General features: G+C 29.8%; 2 protein-coding genes and 1 long non-coding RNA gene across 12 annotated transcripts in view; 1 reads left to right on the top strand and 2 right to left on the bottom strand.

Annotated features, from left to right (window-relative positions):
• The window catches only part of LOC111427449 (uncharacterized), a 28,093-nt gene extending 22,590 nt beyond the window's left edge, over positions 1 to 5,503 (bottom strand). Inside the window, exons 1-2 of the long non-coding RNA XR_002707935.2 lie at positions 4,122 to 5,503; positions 3,288 to 4,061 (exon numbers count right to left, since the gene is read on the bottom strand). This is a non-coding gene — a long non-coding RNA (uncharacterized lncRNA). The remainder of the gene's footprint in view (positions 1 to 3,287; positions 4,062 to 4,121) is intronic.
• Positions 5,504 to 6,427: 924 nt separating this feature from the next.
• LOC111427255 (uncharacterized) lies at positions 6,428 to 15,999 on the top strand. Of its 2 annotated transcripts, XM_023062284.2 has the most exons (10): positions 6,428 to 7,777; positions 11,467 to 11,814; positions 12,498 to 12,848; positions 12,908 to 13,282; positions 13,341 to 13,749; positions 13,812 to 14,070; positions 14,127 to 14,293; positions 14,349 to 14,514; positions 14,789 to 14,818; positions 15,234 to 15,999. In XM_023062284.2, the coding sequence occupies exons 1-10, from the start codon at positions 7,724 to 7,726 to the stop codon at positions 15,526 to 15,528; spliced, it is 2,454 nt and encodes an 817-aa protein (XP_022918052.2). In that variant the 5' UTR covers positions 6,428 to 7,723; the 3' UTR covers positions 15,529 to 15,999. The 2 variants fall into 2 exon arrangements, with proteins under 2 accessions (XP_022918052.2, XP_022918053.2); XM_023062285.2 differs by lacking the exon at positions 14,789 to 14,818.
• On the bottom strand, positions 15,827 to 21,180 carry LOC111427256 (phosphatidylinositol 4,5-bisphosphate 5-phosphatase A-like). Of its 9 annotated transcripts, none has more exons than XM_023062291.2 (10): positions 20,917 to 21,180; positions 20,697 to 20,794; positions 20,342 to 20,443; positions 20,202 to 20,280; positions 19,793 to 20,138; positions 19,523 to 19,698; positions 19,236 to 19,466; positions 17,169 to 17,322; positions 16,687 to 16,872; positions 15,827 to 16,629 (listed from the first exon to the last, which is right to left on the bottom strand). In XM_023062291.2, exons 4-10 carry the CDS (start codon positions 20,213 to 20,215, stop codon positions 16,357 to 16,359), a joined length of 1,380 nt encoding a protein of 459 aa, XP_022918059.1. In that variant the 5' UTR covers positions 20,216 to 20,280; positions 20,342 to 20,443; positions 20,697 to 20,794; positions 20,917 to 21,180; the 3' UTR covers positions 15,827 to 16,356. The 9 variants fall into 9 exon arrangements, with proteins under 9 accessions (XP_022918059.1, XP_022918054.1, XP_022918055.1 ...); XM_023062286.2 differs by having other exon boundaries at positions 20,342 to 20,456; positions 20,887 to 21,144; XM_023062287.2 differs by having other exon boundaries at positions 20,342 to 20,456; positions 20,917 to 21,144.
• Positions 21,181 to 21,360: the final 180 nt, after the last annotated feature.

Raw genomic sequence — 21,360 nt, 5'->3', positions numbered from 1 at the left:
AATTTTTTCTTAATATTTAAAAATTGCACTCATTTTATAAATAACTTTAAGGTGTGAATTGACTTAATTTATTTATTTATTCTTATTAATACCACTTCGAATGACGTTTATTACCATAAATAAATTGCAAATATCTACCCAATGCAAATGACGAAATCCAATTCCGGGTTTAAAACATATTCAATTCACACCGTTACCACAAACCCAACCCATTATGACAGAAAAATACTCAACGAGGTAATTAATTATTTATTAATTTGAAAAACGACACGTTCCATTTTAATTATCGATTATAAGTAACAGAAAATAGTCACGTGTTGTGTAAGATGTCAAGATTTCATCGTATGGTCAACACATTATTAGTTGAAAATACGTCACCTGCGCTAGTTCAATTTGTCTATTACAACCCTCTCTATATCCCCCTTCTTGTTAACTCATACACCTTTGGATATGTTAGCTATTGTATATCATGTATATCACGGTGTGTTGGGGGCGGGTTTCCTACTTAGATGTAGGGGGAATGTTCGTGTCTGGGATGGGTTGGGATTTAATGGGCTCAACAAACCACCACCCTCTATGGTATTCGGTTTTTTTTGTACTCGATCGATGATATTATTATTAAAAAATTATTTTGTTTATATACGATATTGTACGTAAATATATTATATATTATAGTATTGTACGTTTATTGTACAGTAAAAGCTCGATATAACGGAAATTAATGCACATAAATTCTTGTTATTTTAGATTGTTTTATATTTTTCATTGAACTAAAAATTGAACTAACACTAGTATTAGTTGTGCTTTTAGTTCAATAAAAATATATAACAATCTAGCACTGAGTAACAATTAAAACTAGAACTAACACTACACCTAGAACTAGAAACATTCGGGTTTAGCCGTTCTAAGAGACGTACGGCTAAACCCGAATGCTTCTAGTTCTATGTCTAGTGTTAGTTCTAGTGCTAGTATTAGTTCTAGTTCTAGTTGTTATTCAATACTAGATTGTTGAACAGGGTGGTTCAAATTCGATGTCCGAACAGGCTAACTCGGAAACTATAAGAATTAGAAAAAAAGTAGCTTACATGTCATTACCTCGTTTTTCGTCTTTTGTGTTTCCCCTAGAGGCCAAAATTGAAAATATCGTAAAACCAACAAGTGCAATTATCTTGGTTATTGTTATAGGTGGAGTATTATAACTAAAACATTATATGGACACTTTTTTACAGAGAATTTGATTACGTAGTCAAAAAAATGTTTTCGGTTTTAGATTTTGAGATATCATGACAATTTTCGTTTTTTTAAATGGAAACAACCACTGATTATTCACTTATTAAATTCGTTATTTTTTTGCTGATTACAAAAATATAGGGTTTGGCAGGTCTATTTCGTATTGTTTTAGAATGCTAAAAATAAACTTTTTTTTTAGTGTCGTCAAAGAAATTAAATTTACAGTTTCCTGTAAATTATAACTAAAAATTAAAAAAACTTATTCGTGATATTTGAATCAAATATATTTGTTGAACTATTTAATTTATATTTGTTTTACACAAAAGTTGGAATAGATTGCATTATTTCACATTTTTTATTAATACTTAATATTATTATTAAATGACTTAATAAATTATTGATAGATGGCGCTCATATATTTTTATTAAATTCAAATAAACATAGCAACATTTGTTTGTGTTAAAAAATTTTCTATAGTGTCAAATTAAAATCCTGTTTTTTAAGATGGATTACGAAAATTACGAAAATAAAATAAGTTTTATATAAATTTTTAGTACAATAATTTTTAGTTATGGTACCGTAATTTACAGGAAACTGTAAATTTAATTTCTTTGACAACACTAAAAAAAAAGTTTATTTTTAGCTTTATTCTAAAATAATAAGTAATAGACCTATCAAACCCTATATTTTTGTAATCAGAAAAAAATAACGAATTTAATAAGCGAATAATCAGTGGTTATTTCCATAAAAAAAAAACAAAATTGTCATAATATCTCAAAATCTAAAACCGCAAATTTTTTTGACTACGTCACCAAATTCTCTGTAAAAAAGTGTCCATATAATGTCTTAGTTATAATATTCCACCTATAATAATAACCAAGATAATTGAAGTTATCCGCGCGTCTCTTAAGACGGCTAAACCCAAATGCTTCTAGTACTAGGTCTAGTGTTAGTTCTAGTTTTATTTCAATGAAAAATCTAACGCTAAATAACAACTAAAACAACAACTAATACTAGACCTAGAAGCATTCGGGTTTAGCCGTCTTAAAAGACGTATGGCTAAACCCAAATGTTTCTAGTTCTAGGTTTAGTGTTAGCTCTACTTTTAGTTCAATAAAAATATACAACAATCTAGCGCTGAATAACAATTAAAACTACAACCACCGTCCTTGTTTTATACATCGTATGGATAACTCCGGGAATACGCCGAGTTATCTATGAACATGGATAGAGCAACTTGAGGAACAACCCGGGTTGGATTCTATCTAGGAATGCTAACATTTATATTATATTTAATTTAATAATAGCGAGGTCCGTTATATTGAGGTTTTACTGTACTAACTTAGAAATGTTGTAAAATTTCCAATTCAAGTCATCCAATTTGTTTCAACAATAACTTCGCACGTGTCCTATTAGAAGTTACATTGTATGTCGTTGATTTGTATAGTACAATAATAAGGAAGACGTCATTGGTTACGGTAGTGATTTGGGTCTCTTTTGGCATTCGATAGCCGGAACAATGCCGAGTCCCTTCTGGATCCTCGTTGTCTGCGAGTAGGGTGGTACGCGAGAGTAAATACTATAAGGGAACAAGTGCATTTTCGACAACGTTTTCAGTTCCGATAGTAGTTCCCCTAACGCCCTGGGGTGTGTGCGGGCATTTAATGAAAGTACTTTAGTAATACTCCCGAATGTGTACCTATACAAGTACTACATTCGCTCTCTCTTTTTTTTTATGTTTAATTTTTGAACAGGTTTGTTTTTGTAAAATCAGTTTTTTATTCAGATTGCATTTCTATCTAATTTGTTCATTAATAATTGAAAAGTAATTTTAAGATTTTGTATGTTAAATATTTAAGGTATATTACAGTATCCAATTGTAGCTATAAAGACTCACCACGACTTCTAGTATCTCTAAATAAAGAATACAACGATGCCGAATTTGGTGGCAAATTACAAAAACATAGAATATAGACAAAACATAGAAATTATAAAAGATAAGAGATTCCTCAGACCTGATAGGGGAGGCGGATAAAATTGGCTGGTGCAGTACTTACCGAGTCTTCCTTCTGCTTGCGTTGTTAGTGGACCTCTTCTGTTGTGGATGATGATAAGATGATGACTTATTAGACTGTTCTGTTTGAGTAGTGTTCAAAAAGCTGGGTAACGTTTCTTTCAATGTCTTTCATCATGGCCAACAAAATATCTCTTTCTGGTAATGATGTCAATTGTTTAATTTGACTTCTTAACATCTTGTCTAAGAGTACGCTGGATATGTATAGGCATAGTTCTTAATCAAATACCTCAAGAAACATGGAAGTAGGAAAACCGAACACACTTGTTTTGTCAGTACTTTTGAACTTGTTTCTGAAGAAAGTTCTAACATAGTACTCGAAACGTCAAACAATTTTTCAATAGAAGCACGTCATAACCCCCAAGTTTTGTTTGCTTTTCGATTCAGTTCTTCTAGTTTTGTTATCAACACCAAGATAAAACACCAAAATTGAATTTGTCGATATGTTTTGTGATAAATCATTGATTTAAGTCAAAAATGTTATTTGTAGTTATTACTGCTTATGTTGATGACTTACTTAGTTGATAACAATGTTGGTATTAAATCGGCAGATTCTCTTCTATTAGATATTGCCGACAAAATGGTAATATCTATACATTAATAATTACATAATTTCTTTTACTAGCTTCTATGGTGCAGTGACTTTGTTTGTAAAATTTGTAATAAAAATTAATCAGCTCTATTCAAGTATCTAATAATAAACATCAAGCTAAATTAAAACTGGCTCATCGATGCACTATCTATTTTAGTTATTTGGCTAAAAATAAATTATTAATTTATTTATTAAGAGTTAATGTCAAAAATAATTGCTATATACCTTTTAAGAACCATTTCTGTTAATTAGAATAAATGATTCCAGAATTAAAACAAAGCTTTTTCAAACTGAAAAATAAAATTATACGATTCTTGCCGGATTATTATTTGTACTGGAAACGATCCATCACAATTAACTAAAGTCACCAGCTCATTTCCGATTTCTCGCTATTCCATTTTCGTTAAGCTGTCGATTTCCTTTTATTTTGCATAAATTGGCCCCGTTCCAAGCTCTGTTCGCGCAACAAAATCAAACGGGCAATTAATTAGATAAGCACGCTTCCCTTTCATCCTGCATCTAATTACAACTTGCACACATGTCTCGGGCGTGCTCGACCAGAACACCTCGGTTCTCTCATGATCTCCTTCGGCCCTCATCTCTTTTTATTCCTATGCTTTTTCCTGAATCTTTTCCCCTCTTCATCACCTCAACGTGCTTTACTTCAAAAAGAAAAACAGTAACAAAGGAAAAACAAGAAAACCAAACAAGGAGAAGAAACAAGAAGACTTGCGAGGAAACGGAGAGAACTTGTTCGTCTATCTTTCTCGTTTCTTCTTAGCATCATCCACACGCTGTGAAGAAGATTTCGCGTAGATAGCAGCCAGTATTTACGCGACGCGAAGAGAGGGAACTAAAGATAGACGTAAAGAAGTCCGCGGGCCAAACGTTCCATCTCGACCCGACTCGAACTCTTTTCTCTCTTCCCTTCCCTTCTTCTCTTTTTGAAATTTAACGTTGACGTCCAACAGCTGGTGCGTTTATGCGCGACCCGATCGCTACTCTTTAAGTTCTTCTTTTCAAGACCTCTCCATTCAGTATTTATTACATAGGTACTTGTTTCGAGATCGGTTTCTCTCTTCAATTTTCATCTCTTTTTACTGCATCTCTTTTTAGTTTGTTTGGCGCCCCTTTAACGATATCTCTTTCTTACATTCGATTCGCACGAACCATCCTTTAAAAGTCTACTTGTCTTTACGGTCGCGTGCACTAATGAGGCAGAATGAAAAGAGGATTTTAACATGGCAATATTATTTCGACTTTATTTAACCTATTGGTTGAAGGAGTTGAGTGATCTTTTGAAATTAGAAAGTTAAATTAAAAGAATAAAATAAAAATTATTTTAAGTATGGATGTAGATTTGGTTGCCTATATGCAACTTATTTATATAATTTATAATAAGTATGCGTTACAGTTTACTGTAATAAAATTAGTTGTGGTGTTTGCTAATCAAAATACTTCCAAGTTAAATGTTACATATATAATAAAAGCTATCATAACACCATTTGTATTTTAATTTTAGTTTCTGATTTTCTGTCTCGGAAAGCGTATTTAATATGGCAATCAGAAATAAAAGTAGTTCTTAATTTTTGTGATTCGATTTTCATCTCAACACAGGTTTGCGTTGTCTCATTAGTTAATGGTGGAGTGTGTGCAGAGAAGATTCTTAGAAGTTTGTAATTACACTTATAAGAAATGAGGCTTTAAGAAAAAGTGGGGAACATATTCTAGTTAAGTTGAAAAAATCTGAAATGACTATAGTCAGACTCTACCTTTCAAAAATAAGTGTTTAGTTGACATAATCAGGTATCATGTAGGAAAACTTACTATATCGAGAGTCCTTCCTTTAAGAAAATGTCAAGAATTATGTATAGTTCGTTTTTTTTCTATAATACTTGTCAATGTAAATTATTTAGGGTTTCTGTTGGTATTATCTAGGACCCTTATAAAATTTATGTTGTTTTCATGATTTTTAGTAACATTTTCAGTAACTAATTAGTTGAGGTTAAATTACTAATAAATTTTTAGATAAATACGATTTTGACGAAGTACATATTTGTTGTAAAAACGTGCTACAAAGCAATTAATAGAATAAAATACCTTTTCTAGGTAAATAAATGGCAAATAAACACCCCACAACACTTTTTATGCACCTTTTCTTTTTGAATAACGAAAGCTCAAACGTCAATGTGACAATACTTCAAAACATGATAAAACAAAACTCCCTGTTAATTTTGCCAACTTTACAACAATTTGACAGGTATTATAGAAAAAAAATGAACTATAAACCGAATCGCAAACGGTAAGAAAGCTGCAACTACATTGACAACACATCAGATTTTCAAAGAAAGTCAAAAACCACGCTGTAAGGAGTCTGTAAACACACCAGCACGATTTTGCACTATGGAAATGTTTGGTTTTACACTGATAGGATTGTAGACGCTTAACGAAAGGATCAGTCAACGGTTTAGTTAGAAGAGTACTTTTCAACTGCGCATAACTGTCACATTAACTGTCAAAAGTGTCGTTGGAACAAACCACGATTTTTTTTATGTCAAAATATTGTCATGTTTGGCATAAAGAAAGTTGTAAAATTCCAATCACACCACATTAATCAAATATATAATTTATAATTCACTTCCGTCTTGAACAAACAATACGATATGGGATTAAAAAGAAACATTGTGCCATGAAATTCGTTTACCTATAAGCCAATATTTACCTAAAAGATATAAAGAATAACAAAGTTGGGTGGATCAAAATGTATAAACATATTTTGGTTAACGTTATTTCTCAATCACAGTATTTGTCATACAACAAATAAAGTGAATGGGATTTTTTTGTATACCAATATGTAAAAAGTGACTCAAATTATTTTATTTTTTATTTCGTTTAGAATCGACGAATTGAAAGCATTCTAAACAGTTGACCCAATTGTGTGTTAAGTGACTGATGACGGGGTAATACTCGATAAACTCCTCATATTTAACTTTAAATCGATTATAAAAAATTTCTTGGAATAAAATTACGCAAGTACATATACGAATGTTTTTCGCAATATAAATTTAAATCTATAACCAGTTATTAGGAACGTGATTAATAAATTACATGAAAAATACAAAGGAAACGGTTTTAATTGTAAAAAATTGTATCAGTTCAATTTAAAACTTGAATAAACACTTATATTTGCCGCCTTCTTAAATTAGTTCAATTAGTGTTCAACGAATTCGTCTCGACTCATGAATATAATCAAGATCGCATTGATTATGTAATCGTTTATTTAAAACCAACCACGTGGGTTTAAATTTTTTTGGTATTTAAAAAAGTATTGTGGGGGTATTTCCCCGCGAGTAACACATGTTGCGTCATCGGAAGGAATTCCAGAATGGTAACTCAAGTTGGGCATCTTAAAACATAACGTCTCTGTCAAGGAGAACGTTTCGTAGAGTTAAAACCATGAAATAACCGGTCTCCACCTTTTTTTTTTTTTAATCCTCCTTTATCATGTAAACAGATAGGAATCAGTTATTGTAGATACAACGTTGAAGCCGACGATTAGTATTCGTTACCGCGTTGAAATTAACAGGAGTAAAAATTATTTGTCGTCGCGAGTGGTATCGAAATACTTTCGCGTATTTGTAATTTACGGATCAGGACGTCATTCTCGAATATACTCTAAAAGTGTGTTGGCCCGAGACAAATCGAACGAAGCTATCAAACGTGTCGGTTGTGTTTTTACTATTTGTGCGAGAGAAAACAAACTTGAAGGTTTTAAAACGTTTTTTAATTTTCTAATTTGTTTGTGAATGTGGGTGATTTAAAATAAAATGTGGTTTTCTATTTCTGTTATCTGTTTGATAGTTTCAGTGACCTTAGCTCAGGTATGTAGAGATAGTGACTAACTAATAAAGTAAATAATAGGTGTATCATATTTACACCATACAAATTAAGATTTTTATGATTTAAAATTTAATCTTATAAATTAATCAGAAGAAAGTTTTTAATGAATTAATCATGACCCTCATAACGTCACTTCCTCACAAAAAATACCAATCTTAATCTTTATACTACAACTTAACATTTCTTTCTAAAGACAAACTTTTTAAACGGTATTATTTGAAGAATTAATCAAAAAACCTGAATTGAAAATATATGGGTACCCAGACAATCAAATAGAATAAGAATGTTATACAGATAAGATAATAAAAGCGAAAAAAAATGTGTAAATCTAAAATAAACGTTACTCACGATTTTTTTTTAAATAAGTTTGATTTCGTTTTATACTAGACATTTTATCAACAGTAAATTTTTCATGGGAAAATAGTTTTTAATAATAGTTCATCAACAATAAAAATTAATTTACTGAGATTTTTATGACGTCACTTTGTTACAACATTAATATAAAAAAAATGTTAATACCGATTTGTTGATTCTTCCAAAACTGTTGGTTAACCACAAATTACTATTTCGGTAAACCAACGAAATTATATTGAATGTAAAAAATAAACTTCCCAATTTACAATAAATAATTTATATTGTTTAGAGATCCTAGAATTGTTATTTAAGTTGTAAATTATAAATAATTTTTATTGTGAAATAGAAGAATGTTTTAAATAGATTTTCTGACGTCATTAAAAACATTTTTGATCGAAGAGTTATTGGTTCGTATGCATCAAATCAATATTTGGGTTACTTAACATATTTTCTTAGCATGATTCAATTACAAATTCCACATCTAAAAATAAATCTTCCACATTTTTTTTTTAATTTACCAATTTTTTTTATACAGGGAATTTCATACAGTGAATTTCACTTAAAATGCAATATATAAAAATATATTTCCATAGAAACCAGGGCGTACCTACTTACTTTGTTACACATAAAATGCAACATGCCTGAATGTTTCTTGTTGTAGGTCTAATGTAAATTCTAGTGACAGTGGTAGGTAGCACTAGTTAACATAAGATATCAGTATGTTCTATACTTTTATTGAACTAAAACTACGACGCACGGCTAAACCCGATATTTTCTACTTCTAGGTCTAGTGTTAGTTCTAGTTTTACACTAGCACTATCACTAGATCTAACACATGACTTAGAACTAGAATCATTCGGGTTTAGCCGTCTTGAGAGACGTGCGGCTAAACCCGAATGATTCTAGTTCTAAGTCATGTGTTAGTTCTAGTGCTAGTGTTAGTCTAGTTTTATTTGTTATTCAGCGCTAGATTATTCCGTTATATCGAGATTTTACTGTAATGTAATATTATATTAACATATTGCATTTTATGTGGGACAAAGTATATTTTTGTATATTGCATCTTAAGTAATATTCACTGTATAATTCATATCTGTATTTATCTTTTTGATTTGTTAGAAATTCGTCCTTATCAATTTTTAAGGCTTAATTTTCGGTGATCTTGCAACTTTTAATTAATAATTTCATTAAAAGTTTCAGTATTATCTATCATCACTATTTTCTTCAACAATGATTTATTCACCTGTATTTACGATATTTATTAATAAATAACAGCACTATACTCTAAAAATTAAAGTAAATGTGTAGATAGAGTGTACACAAGGAACGAAGATAAAACGTTATCTTAAAAATTACTCATAAAACTTCACTTAGTTTACTGACAGACGGAGTGATTGAATTGAATATGATCGAGCTTCATTTTGCAACACTTCCTTTTCCGTTAGATCTTTACACTATATTCGTAGGAGTTCTCTTCTAGTCTTACTCACGACAGTTAGCGACGTTTTCATTTCGACAACTTTTAGTTTTACTCGTATCTTATGTTTTTATTCCGTATCTCATGACGAGTCTTATGCAACCTTTATAAATTATTAACATGCTGTCTATGGCGTAATGGAAAAAGTTTTATTACCAAAACTACCATCTAAATTGGCACAATCGCATGCAAATATAAAATGTTTTCTTGTCCTGGTTTCTTGGACAAATAGAACAAAATTACTTGACCTTCTCATTTGAAGTTTAGGTTTTACCGTCTAAAAATTTTGTTAGAGACCGGAACAAATAATAATCAAAATATGTTAATTCTAGAGAATAATGGTGGGTGTGGCAGTATATCTCATCCAAGCTGTAAAAGCTTTTGGCGAGTTACTGGAACACTACAATGACCTAAACCACAAAGCAGTACTAACTTATGATCACTTCCTTAGCAGTTTCATCATTTTGAGTACAGTAAAAGCTAGTTACGATGTTACTTGCTGTTGACGTAAACAAAAATGAATTATAAACAAACTGAACCAACATTATTGAAACGACGACTTTTGGCAAACGTTTGTGGTGTAAGAAAGAAGTGTATCAAGAGATCTAGGGACTAGAACCAAATCAAAAAATTTTTTTGATCTATACACTCTTCACATTAGAAGAGAAACAATAGTTCATGGAAAATCTATAACGTGTTATTCCAAAACGCTATCGGTCGGCTGGGAGATAAGATAAGATAAAGTGAAATAAGTAGAGATAAAATTTTTGTGGGGTTACGAGATAGTTTTCTACAAATATCTTATGATGACATTAAAACCTATGCCATTACAATGTGGTCCAAAAATAAAAAATGTTTTGCAGGTTTACCTTATAAAGTAAAGTAAAGTCAAGTAAAGTAAGCCAAAAACTGTATTGATTTTTTTTTGTTAGGCTTTTTGACCAAATGTTTATGATTTTTACCATACAAAGAAGCTTTAGTTGCTAATTTGTCTGATAGTAAACTTCTCAAGTCTTGAGATTCAAGAGATATTTTAGCGGCAGATCATGTTCACCTCTTTATTCTTTATACCATTTATAACTTCCTTCTGTTTATTCTTTTTAATTTCCTGTTTTATTTCTGCTGTCCACCAAGCTGTTTATTTCTTATATTGTGCATTTCGTAGCCTTTTTTAACTTTTTAAATTACACATTTACCTATTGATAATTTTAAAAACGCCTGGCTTTTGATTATTCGGTTTCTATTTCTCTTTGATTGCCACGGTTAATCGGAACTCTACTGTAAGAATTTTATTATGAATAAATTTACATATAAATTTTTATTTTATTATTTCAACATCGATCGTTTAAAAGAATTTTGTCTGAGTAAATTGTTTTAAGATAAGAACGAATTGGTAACTAAACGTTTAATTTGATATTTTAAAAATCATAAATCTTTGTATGAATGTTTATACAATTTGATTGAAAAATGGTATTTGGGCAAACTAAATATTTGAATTATTGTAGATAACATATGTAATTTCTGAATCGCATCCGGTAATTGTTTATGTTCGTTCAAAATCCTTCAACTTAGTTATTGCAAAATCGAAAAGCTACACATGTCGTTTCTATTTTCGTTCCAACGCAAGAATGTCGTCTATTTTTAAATAGTTATTGTTATTTTTCATATTGTTGATGACAAATTTTTTTATGAGTATCAAATTACGATTTATTTAAACGTCAGAAATATTCAATTAAATAAGATTATAACTTCTATATCTATGTAAAACATTTATATTAACTTTGATAACCTTTATTCTTAAGATAAAACTAATAAATTTTTTTTTCAATTTATTTTTAGATCGTTTTACCGCCGTTTCGTCAAATTTCTCACGACATTCAATCAGGACCTATTGAAATAAACAACACTACGATTTTTATAAACAAACTTTATTTCGATGGCTTAGCGCCGAAAGCTTATTTTTTGGTTGGAAAAGGTCAACCGAATCAAAACGGTACTAAAATAGCGTATTCAAACACGAGCACATTACCAGTATTTTCAAATGCAAACATAACACTTCAACTTCCCAACAATACAACCATAGGGGATATTGATTATTTAGCCGTTTGGTGTGAAGAATTTCAAATTAGTTTAGGACATGTTTTTACAAACGAACGATGGATATCACGGACAAATTCGTCAGGAATGGTAGGAAATTAAATAAATATTAATACAACAAAACCTCGATATAACGGATCTCATTAGAACGGATTTTAGACTTCTCACTACTTGGTTATTTCCCAAGTTCCTCGATGAACATGAATCATAGATAAACTCGGGGAATACCCCGACATTGTTATATGTTTTTTATAGACGTTTTTTTCATCTTTCGTTAGTTCTAGTTTTAGTTGTTATTTTAGCTTTAGATTGTTGTATATTTCCCATTGAACTAAAACTAGAACTAACACTAGACCTAGAACTAGAAACTTTCTAGTTCTAAGTCTAGTGTTGGCTCTAATAGTAGTGTTAGTTCTAGTTGTTATTCAGCGTTAAATTGTTGTATATCTTTCATTGAAGTAAAACTAGAACTAACACTAGACCCAGAATTAGAAACATGAATGTTCCTAGTTCTAAGTCTAGCGTTAGTTCTAGTTTTAGTTATTATTCAGTGCTAGCTTGTTGTATATTTTTATTGAACTTCTAGTTTTAGTTCAATAATTCTAAGAAATAAAGAACGCAACGTTGTGGATAGCTGTTCGAATATGTGTGCATTAAAATGATTCATTTAAACAGTTTAAAATGAACAATAAAATTTTTTTGCTTCTCCGTTAATCTGTTATATGGAGGTTTTACTGTATTAATTTATAAATATTAAATCATACTTTTTTTAGATTTTACCTAAAACAATTGGATCTTTTAAAAACACAACGAAAAACGTTTCTTGCGAAACTATAACCTTATTAGACGAAAAAAGGATTTTTGTAACTAATTTTAACTACTTAGGAAATGATTCAGCACAATTTAGGGTTGGAAAAGGATCACCATCATCGGATAGTATCCCCGTTTATCTTAAAACGGGGGGAACATATTTCAATAACACATCAAACTCGAATATTACACTTGTTATAATAAATAACAATGATTCAATGAGTAACACATTAATCGATTTTGATTATTTGGCTGTATGGGGAAGGGATAATAGGAGTTATGGACACGCATATTTTATAGATACACCAAATGATGTACGTTTTTAACTTTAATTAGGTAATATTACATTTTAATAAAAATGATTAATTTGTAGATGGAAAAATATATAGGAGAACAATTTGAGGGTTTTGAAAACATCGAATACGGTTTAAAATCCGGCCCGATTATTCGTGTCAATAAAAACACCATTTACATAACGAATTTTTACTATAGAGGATTTGGTAAGGAATACTTTTGGGTGGGTTTAGAAAGAAACGATCCCCATGTGGGCAATTCCATTCCAAATCAATTAGGTGAACATAATTCACCTATAAGTAAAGATTCTTCTGGTTCTTCTTTCTATTTAACACTATCCGAATTATCTGAAAATGAAGTTTATTTTTTTGGTATTTGGGATGCTGAGAGCACCGCTTTAATAGTAAAAATTAATTTTATTGGGCGTGGTGATGATGTGCCGGCTAAAATAACGGTAAGATTTTAAATCAAAATTAATTTAAAAAAGTGTTTATTTTTATTTCATGATTTAGGAGGATGGGAAGCGAATAATAAGATATCCAAAATGTTGTCAACATAAATTTATGATGACCGATAAAGGATGTTCACAGACAGACTTAGTTTTGGATAATTCCATCCCGGTTTATTACGCGAATTTAACACATTTAAACAGCGATCCAATGATTTCTGACCGAGTTATGTACGTTCCTTATTTAAACAACTTATCATGTCCCAGATATATGCTTAATCCATACGAAGAGGATGATAAATTTTATTATTTATCTTCGGGAACTTTATTATATCCTGGTAATCAAGAACATTATATGCAAGACGATTTTTGTTTGGATATTATTGAAATTGACGGTGAAATTTATCACACTACATTTATTTGTCACTCTCAATATGCTATGATGGAAGGATGGAGAATAGCTATTTGCGTTTGTATGTTAAAAATCTTTTAAAACATGAATAAACTTTTGAATAATTTGAATTTTTTGTTGTAGGTGTTTTTCTTTCGGCGATTTGTCTTTTTATTACAACGGCAACGTTTTTTTTGGTAACGGATAAAGACGATATGCGCGGAACTTCCGTTGCTGGTTTCGCAGGATTTATGGGGGTGGCATTTTTCTGCTTGTTTTTAACACAAAGCGGGTTGGAATCGGAAAAGTGGTGCAACGCGTTAGGTTTTATTTTCCAATTTTTTATTGTATCTTCGTTGATTTGGTTGGATGCTCTTTGTTACGAAATGTATTACAATATTAAGTGAGTTTAAATTGGAATTACATCAAAATGTATATTAAACATAATCATTTTTTTAGAAATTATAACACGGATAAAATTATAGGCACTTACAAAAGGCGAGCTATAACTTATTTTTCAATCGCAATCATTTTCCCTCTAATATTCGTTGTATCTGCAATTATAATAGGCGTTCCTGTGGGATTAATTAATGTTAATTTAGATAAAAATTGCTTTTTAAACGTTTGTAAGTATCTTTTATGATTCTTTTTAGATCGATTTATTATTGATTATTTTTTTAGCAAGCAAAAAATGGTTGCTTTATTCACCGATTTTAGCTGCGATTCTAATTGCTGTTATTGGAACTATTTACAATTTGTATTTTTATCGAAAGACTCATTTGAAAAACAGAGGTGATTCGCGAAATGCTATGTTTTGGAAACATTCTAAAAATGATATAAAAACACGGTTTGTACACTATTTCTTCATAATTTTTAATTTTAGTTTCCTTTTTAACTTAAAATAATTTGCATGTATATATTTTTTAAATAACCACTTTGCCAGATTTGCACAGCTTTTATTATTATTAGGACTGTACATAGTAAAAATATGCTTATTCATTTGCTTTATCATATTTTTATATAGCTTAAAGCTTGTAAATAGCTTTTTTATTACAGTGCAGTTCTGACATAGTGTTTTAAAAAAATTTTTATTAACACCATTGGTTTTATACCCAAAATAGTCAAGACCAGCCATTCACCGATTGGCAATTGTAAGTAACTTTGTAATATATTCTATCTTATTTATGTTTTATTTATTATGTGTTTCTCCTTTGCTTAATAGTGTAATATGTATGTAAACATAATCTAGATGAGCACCAGTAGTCGCCATAAAGTTAATTGTATGCTTGTTTCATAATAAACTGATGTTTGACTAATGGAAGATACAGAGTTTTTCAGTAACTCCCATTTGAGCCAAAATTTTTCATCAATATGTGGTTGAAACATTTCCTTTGAGTGAGAAATGTATGTTTTTGTTGTAATTCCAGAATCGTGTTTGAACTTAAAACTGTTCTCTACCAAATCATATCTCAACTTCGTTAATGTAGCTAATTGTACACAAAATGTTAATCACTGTACGCAATTTTTATTTAATTATATTTTTAATTTTATTAATTTTTCTTACAGTTTGGTGCAGTCCGCATACTTGGTTGTTTTTACCAGTGCTTTCTGGTTCTCTGAAGTGATTACTTACGCAATAGAAAGTCCTTGGGACGCTTTGGATATATTACACGCTCTTCAAGGAGTTTTAACGTTAGTTATCGTTTTGACAACCGGGCAAACTTTCGCGAAATTAAAAGAAAAGTTTGGTTGTCAGAAAAAGTCGAATAGTAACGGAAGAAAATATCATGACGAACATATGGCGACGGAAGGGACTGAACTTACACTTATGAACAATAACACAAGCGTTAGTAATCCATAAACCAAATAAACGAAAATTAAAGAATGTGTACTAGTCAATATAAGTTACTAAATACGTTTGAAACATGTTCATTACCTTCATTTATACTTTTTTAGTATTAATCATATTATTGTTACATTACACATTGTTTTAAGACAATTATTTATTTTTCATATATGTTTTAATCTTTTTTTTTGTAATATACATAAATATTTGTAAGAAACTAGGTACCTTATTTGATTATTTTTTCTAATTTTGATAAGATGAAACTTAAATACATTTTAATGATTCGACAAAAACTTGGAAATAAAAGAGAATATTTAACAGCAATAAATAATAATCTTTATTAGTTGATTTGCAGACAAACATTTTAAAGGCAACTTTACTATTTATTATTACAAACTTTTATCAAGTTTTCTAGGCTTTAATTCGCAATAATTACATCTGTGTTAAATGTGATCAACAATAAACTATAAAACTTTATTAACTAAATTGTTCATAACTTTGTTCTTTGTATCCCATCACCCTTTATTTATATCCTAAAATCAGTTTTGGCCAGTCAAGGAAGAATAAAAGTAACAAAAAAATCACTGGTTTCAAGTTAAACAAAATGCTCATAAAAAATGCATACAAAATAATCTCTTTTAAAAGATAGTTGCACAGCCTAAATAAACAACCAACATATTATACTAAATAATAATTAAAAAAAAGTTTTTTTTTTAATTTCTTTTTGTGTTTACCCTACAGACATAAAAACTAATTTGTTGTTTCAAAGCTACCCTTTGTCATTGTACCTTCGTGATAAAATACCATATTATTTTCAAATTTAAACTAAATCCCATTTCTATTTCAATCATTTTGTTTATGCCTTAATGGAAACGGTTTGCTCACACCCAAAACGCTTTGAACTTTATCTTCAGTTTCACTAAAATAAACCAATTGAAACAAACCGGAACCGCTAACTGGAGCTGATCCCAATCCATTAAAACGAATCGAAAATTCCTTTGGTTTTACAACACCTCTTGAAGAGGCATTCCCCGGATTTCTCGGTTCCGGAATGGGACTGGATTGTTTATAAACGTATTCGTAGGAGATGTATTCATCTAAACTACTAAAATTGTGCTAAAAAACAATAAATATAAAGATAAGAAAAAGGAATAAATATAAAAGATTAAATACCTTAAAAACTCCAATCCAATCTTCTTTCGTTTCAGATATTTCTTTAGTAATGTAATAAGTTACCATGTTATCATCATCAGCCCACCAGAAAGTAATATCTTTGAATTGGACAACTTCCTCGTCGTAATCTGCAAAGACCTGAACACCTCGGGTTCTCATTGAATCCACTTTATGACTGCGCGGAATCTAATAACACATTGTATAGGTGAATCGGCGAGAAATAATAAATAGTTAGTAAAAAAAATTCAAATGAAATGATATTAATGATTAAAAAAAGACTGCAAGACTAATTATTAATTATAGAAGTATGTATAATCTTGTCGTCTCACCTATACTCCTTATAAATACATGTTTATTTCATTTTAATATAAAAAAATTTAGTGAAAATAAATTTTTGAAAAACAAGAAATAAACATGTATAAAGATAAGGATGTGTTAGTATAATGATAACAAATTTAAACGCAAATATGAATGAAAAATACCTTGATTATAAAATCGGAGGAAACAGGGCGATGATCACTCAAAACATATTTAGGATGAGACTTGTAGCTTAATTGGGTTATTTTCAATTTGATGTTATCGTAATTATTCGGGCTCACTTTGTACAAGATGCGATCAGTCCAAGCTGGACGTCTCCTAAAAATTTTTGCGAATTAAGATCGATATTTTTCCAGATAATAAGATGTGAAATCTTTAATAATTAATTGTTTTAATATAGGTGTCCCACATAACTGGTTCGTTAGAACTAATCATATAGTAGATTAGTTATTGTTATTAATTATCTTTTCATGTATTTGTTGTCAAATTTTAACCGATTTCGTCACTTCGAACTTGTTTCTAAAGAAGGTTGCAACATGGCATACAAATTGGACCGCGTTATGCATCACTTGACTAAGCGACAAATGAATAATGTTGAGAAAAACGGGATTGTTGCTTTCATCTCTCTAAAAATATAAGACTTCTCAGAATAGACAGGCTTAAACTATTGAAAATTGTTTGGTGCCTGTCTATTTTTATCACAGAACACTGATGAGAGCCATCACAAGCACAGAGTGTTTCTGAAGTCGTGGCATAAATTTAATTACAAATACTAGAGTCAAAATGATGTTTCGTGTAAAAATTTTTGAATAAAATTATCTAGATTTTGTACTTTTCAACTGGTTTCTATTTTATATAGAATTTAAATCTAACTAGTTTCGGCCTTTGGCCATCTTCAGAGACAAATAGATTAGGATTAGGATAGGATGAGAGACATCCCTCATCCTATCCATTTTACAAACAAGTTTCTTAATATTTCTTTTTCTTTTGGTAAAAAAGTTACTAATTTACAAAATTAAAGTTTAAAAAGTTGTAAAATTGAATTAAGGACGAAGTGTTACAAGTTTACAGGTTAAAATTTAAGAACGTTCTTTTTTAATAAAAGAAATATTAAGAAACTTGGGAAAAATTCAAGAATCATCATGTGCCTTAAAAATCGACGATTCTTTTTTAATCAATGCGAAATGACCCAAAAAACACGTTAAAAATAAAAAGAAAGTGCGGAAAAATGACTAACACTAGATAACTAACTTCACGTTTAAAATGTCAACCTCAACTTTGACATATTTGTCACCTTCATTAAAAATGCTTTAAAATGAGTACAAACACGACATATTTTTCTTCAATATTAAAGAAGTTATGATCAACTTCCGGTTAAGAATGTCAACGTCAATTTTGATATATTTGTAATCGTTGTGAAAAATCCTTTAAAATGAGTCCAAGCATGATACGTTTAATTCCAATATTACTTGAGATATAAGCAACTTCCGATTTGAAATGTCAATGTCATTTTGACATATTCTTAATTTTTATAAAACGTCTTAATATTTGTCACAAAAACAAAAATATCATAAAAAAAAAACAAAAATTAAGGTTGGTATTAATATTTAAAAATTAAAGTGTTATCTTGTTTATCATTGTTGCTAACTTCGGGTTTAATGTTTTTTTATTCTAACTTTTTTGTTTTTTGAGATAAGTGCGTCATCTTTGGACTCATTTAAGGTTTTTTAATGAAAATGACAAATATGTCAAAATTGACGTTGACGTTTCAAACCGGAAGTGATTGTATTTCCATTAATATTAAAGTTAAATATGTCGAGTTTGGACTCATTTAAAAGGATTTTGTATGAAGTTGACAAATATGTCAAAATTAATAGTTGAAAGTTCGAACTTTTTGGTTTTTTGAGATAAATGCGTCATATTTAGACTTACTTTAAAGGTTATTTTATGAAGATTACGAATATAATAATAAAATTAAAGTTGACATTGACAACTGAAAGTGTTGTTGATAAGATGAGAGTGTTGATAAGTCTAGTGTTACTTCTAGTTTTAGTTTAAATATAACATTCCGTTTAAAATAACGAAATTGTGACCTACTTCCGGTAGATCTGATGTAGTAGCCATCTTAAAACTATTTTAGATCGACAGATTTAGATGATGAACTAATAGTAGAACCTAAAAAATCCTAACAAACCAGTTTTTGGGACACCTGTATATAATACACATATTACTTGAAATTATAAACTTCACTGTCTTCTTCGAATTTAAATGTGGGCGGAAAATCGATCTCGCCCTCTTCCAATTCATTAAAAGCTTCCCCTCGATTCATAACATATTTTAATTGGTCGAAATTTAGGAGTTCTTTTAATTGGCCTCGTTTTATCATTGCTGAGAGTTCCTCGGGTGTTTTTTCATATTCTTCCATTAATCGAAAATTTAAATCTCCCATCCAAAAAACATAACTAATTAAATAAAAAAAATAATCAAGTTTATTTATTAGACAATACACAAAACATACTCGTGGAAAAAGACTTCATTGTGAGCATCAACATGAAACTTTTGGTCCTTCAAAATAGAATCGTAATCGTCAATTCTAGCTTTTAACATGTGATCGTGAGCGCTTAAATGTGCATTTACAAAACAAATGGAACAACCGTAAATGCTTAAGCGAATACTAACAGCTCCTTTATTACCCTGAAAAGAAATTGATTTTAATTTTTAGTTTAAGACCTTGAAACGCTTTTATCTATGTCATTGTATTATCTATATATTGATAAGTTTTACTTACCCACATTCCTGATAAACCCGTTCTAGTATAATCAGATTCAATATCGCGAATATTTAATAAATGTTTTCTCAAACTATAAACGCTCATAACCAAACCTTGTAGACGAATCGTTTTTAATTTGATATAATCCCTAGTTTCTAATAAAGTACGGCAAGTTTTTGTCCATGGGTCATCGAAGAAAGCGTTTAATAATAAATTTTGCGGTTGAGCTTTCACTTCTTGCAAACTTATTACATAAAAATCTGGCAAATATTTTTCATGTTTCGTATCTTTAGTTAGAGATAAAAAATCTTGGAGATCTTGCTCAGGATTTGAAGTACCAACATTAAAAGTTACCGCATAAACTCTAAAACATATATTATGTAAAAAGAATTAAAAATAACCTAAAATTATTAAAGAAAAAGCTTACCGTAAATCTTCCATCTTTTTTAATGTGATGATAACCTAAATTTTCTTGTTTAGGTTTTAAATACTTGTTTTGGAAGTATCTATTTAATATTTTCTTAATAATTCTTGTATTAAATTAAAAAAATTATTAGCTTTTCATACCTTCTTCTTCTATAATGAGTCTGTTTATGAAATTTGGAGAGTTATATCCCAGTTACAATGTCTATATACAACTCCTCCCGTCTCTGGTGAGCCCCGTGGGTTCTAATAGTGGAAACTAAAATTATTAAAATAAACTAAAATTACTTGATTTTTCAAAAATAAACACTTCAACCGTCATAAGCAAACAAAAAGCGAAAAGCCTGTGGGTGGCATATTAGCTACCAATTTGCATGTCAATAATTATGTAAGCAAACCAACTTAATGAAATTTTACTTGTTATAGCAAGGCATAAAAGCAAGAAAAAAGACAAAAACTCTAACAAAAAGCCAAGGAATTAAAGGTAATATTCACACACACAAAAACTCCTCTCTTGAGTCTAGGGGTGGAGGCCCTTTACACAAAGGTATCAAGGTTGCCCCTCGGTCTGGGACTAGACGGGTATCATCCCTGGAACTTGGAAAAGAAACAACAGTAATCACCATTTGGTAAAATAAAGATTAATTCTTTTATAATAATATATGCTCAAAAATATACTTTTGCTTCACCTTAAACGATTTTCTCAGTGTTTTTCATACCTTGATTTATGCTAAAAAATAAACTTAACACTGTCAACTTGACAGTTGACAGATTAAAACGAACCCAACCTCAATTATGAAAGTTTGGTTAACTACTGAGTCAAAAACATTATCTAACTGATAACGACGACTTTCAAGTTCTACGTGTTAAACCAAAAAATGCCTAATATATTTTTCTTTAGAAACAAATTAAATGGATATTTTATACCGTGACATTCAGAAATGAGATCATAAACCTTGAACGTTAATTAAATGTGCAATCGCTTTTCATATAAGATTTGGCAATTGTGAGATTATAATAAATTGTTGATTAAATGATTAAATAACACGTAACGAAATCATTTATTAATTAAATTTAAATAATAATAAATCTGCAATTATAATAATAAAGAATAATATAAAATATATTAGCGACATCTGTTATTCAATATTAGAACCAATTAA

The sequence above is a fragment of the Onthophagus taurus genome, chromosome 2 (genome assembly GCF_036711975.1).
Source record: "Onthophagus taurus isolate NC chromosome 2, IU_Otau_3.0, whole genome shotgun sequence".
In the NCBI taxonomy this organism is placed as follows: Eukaryota; Metazoa; Arthropoda; class Insecta; order Coleoptera; family Scarabaeidae; genus Onthophagus; species Onthophagus taurus.
The sequence above is the reverse complement of the archived record's forward strand: the minus strand, read 5'-3'. Positions and strand labels throughout refer to the sequence as shown.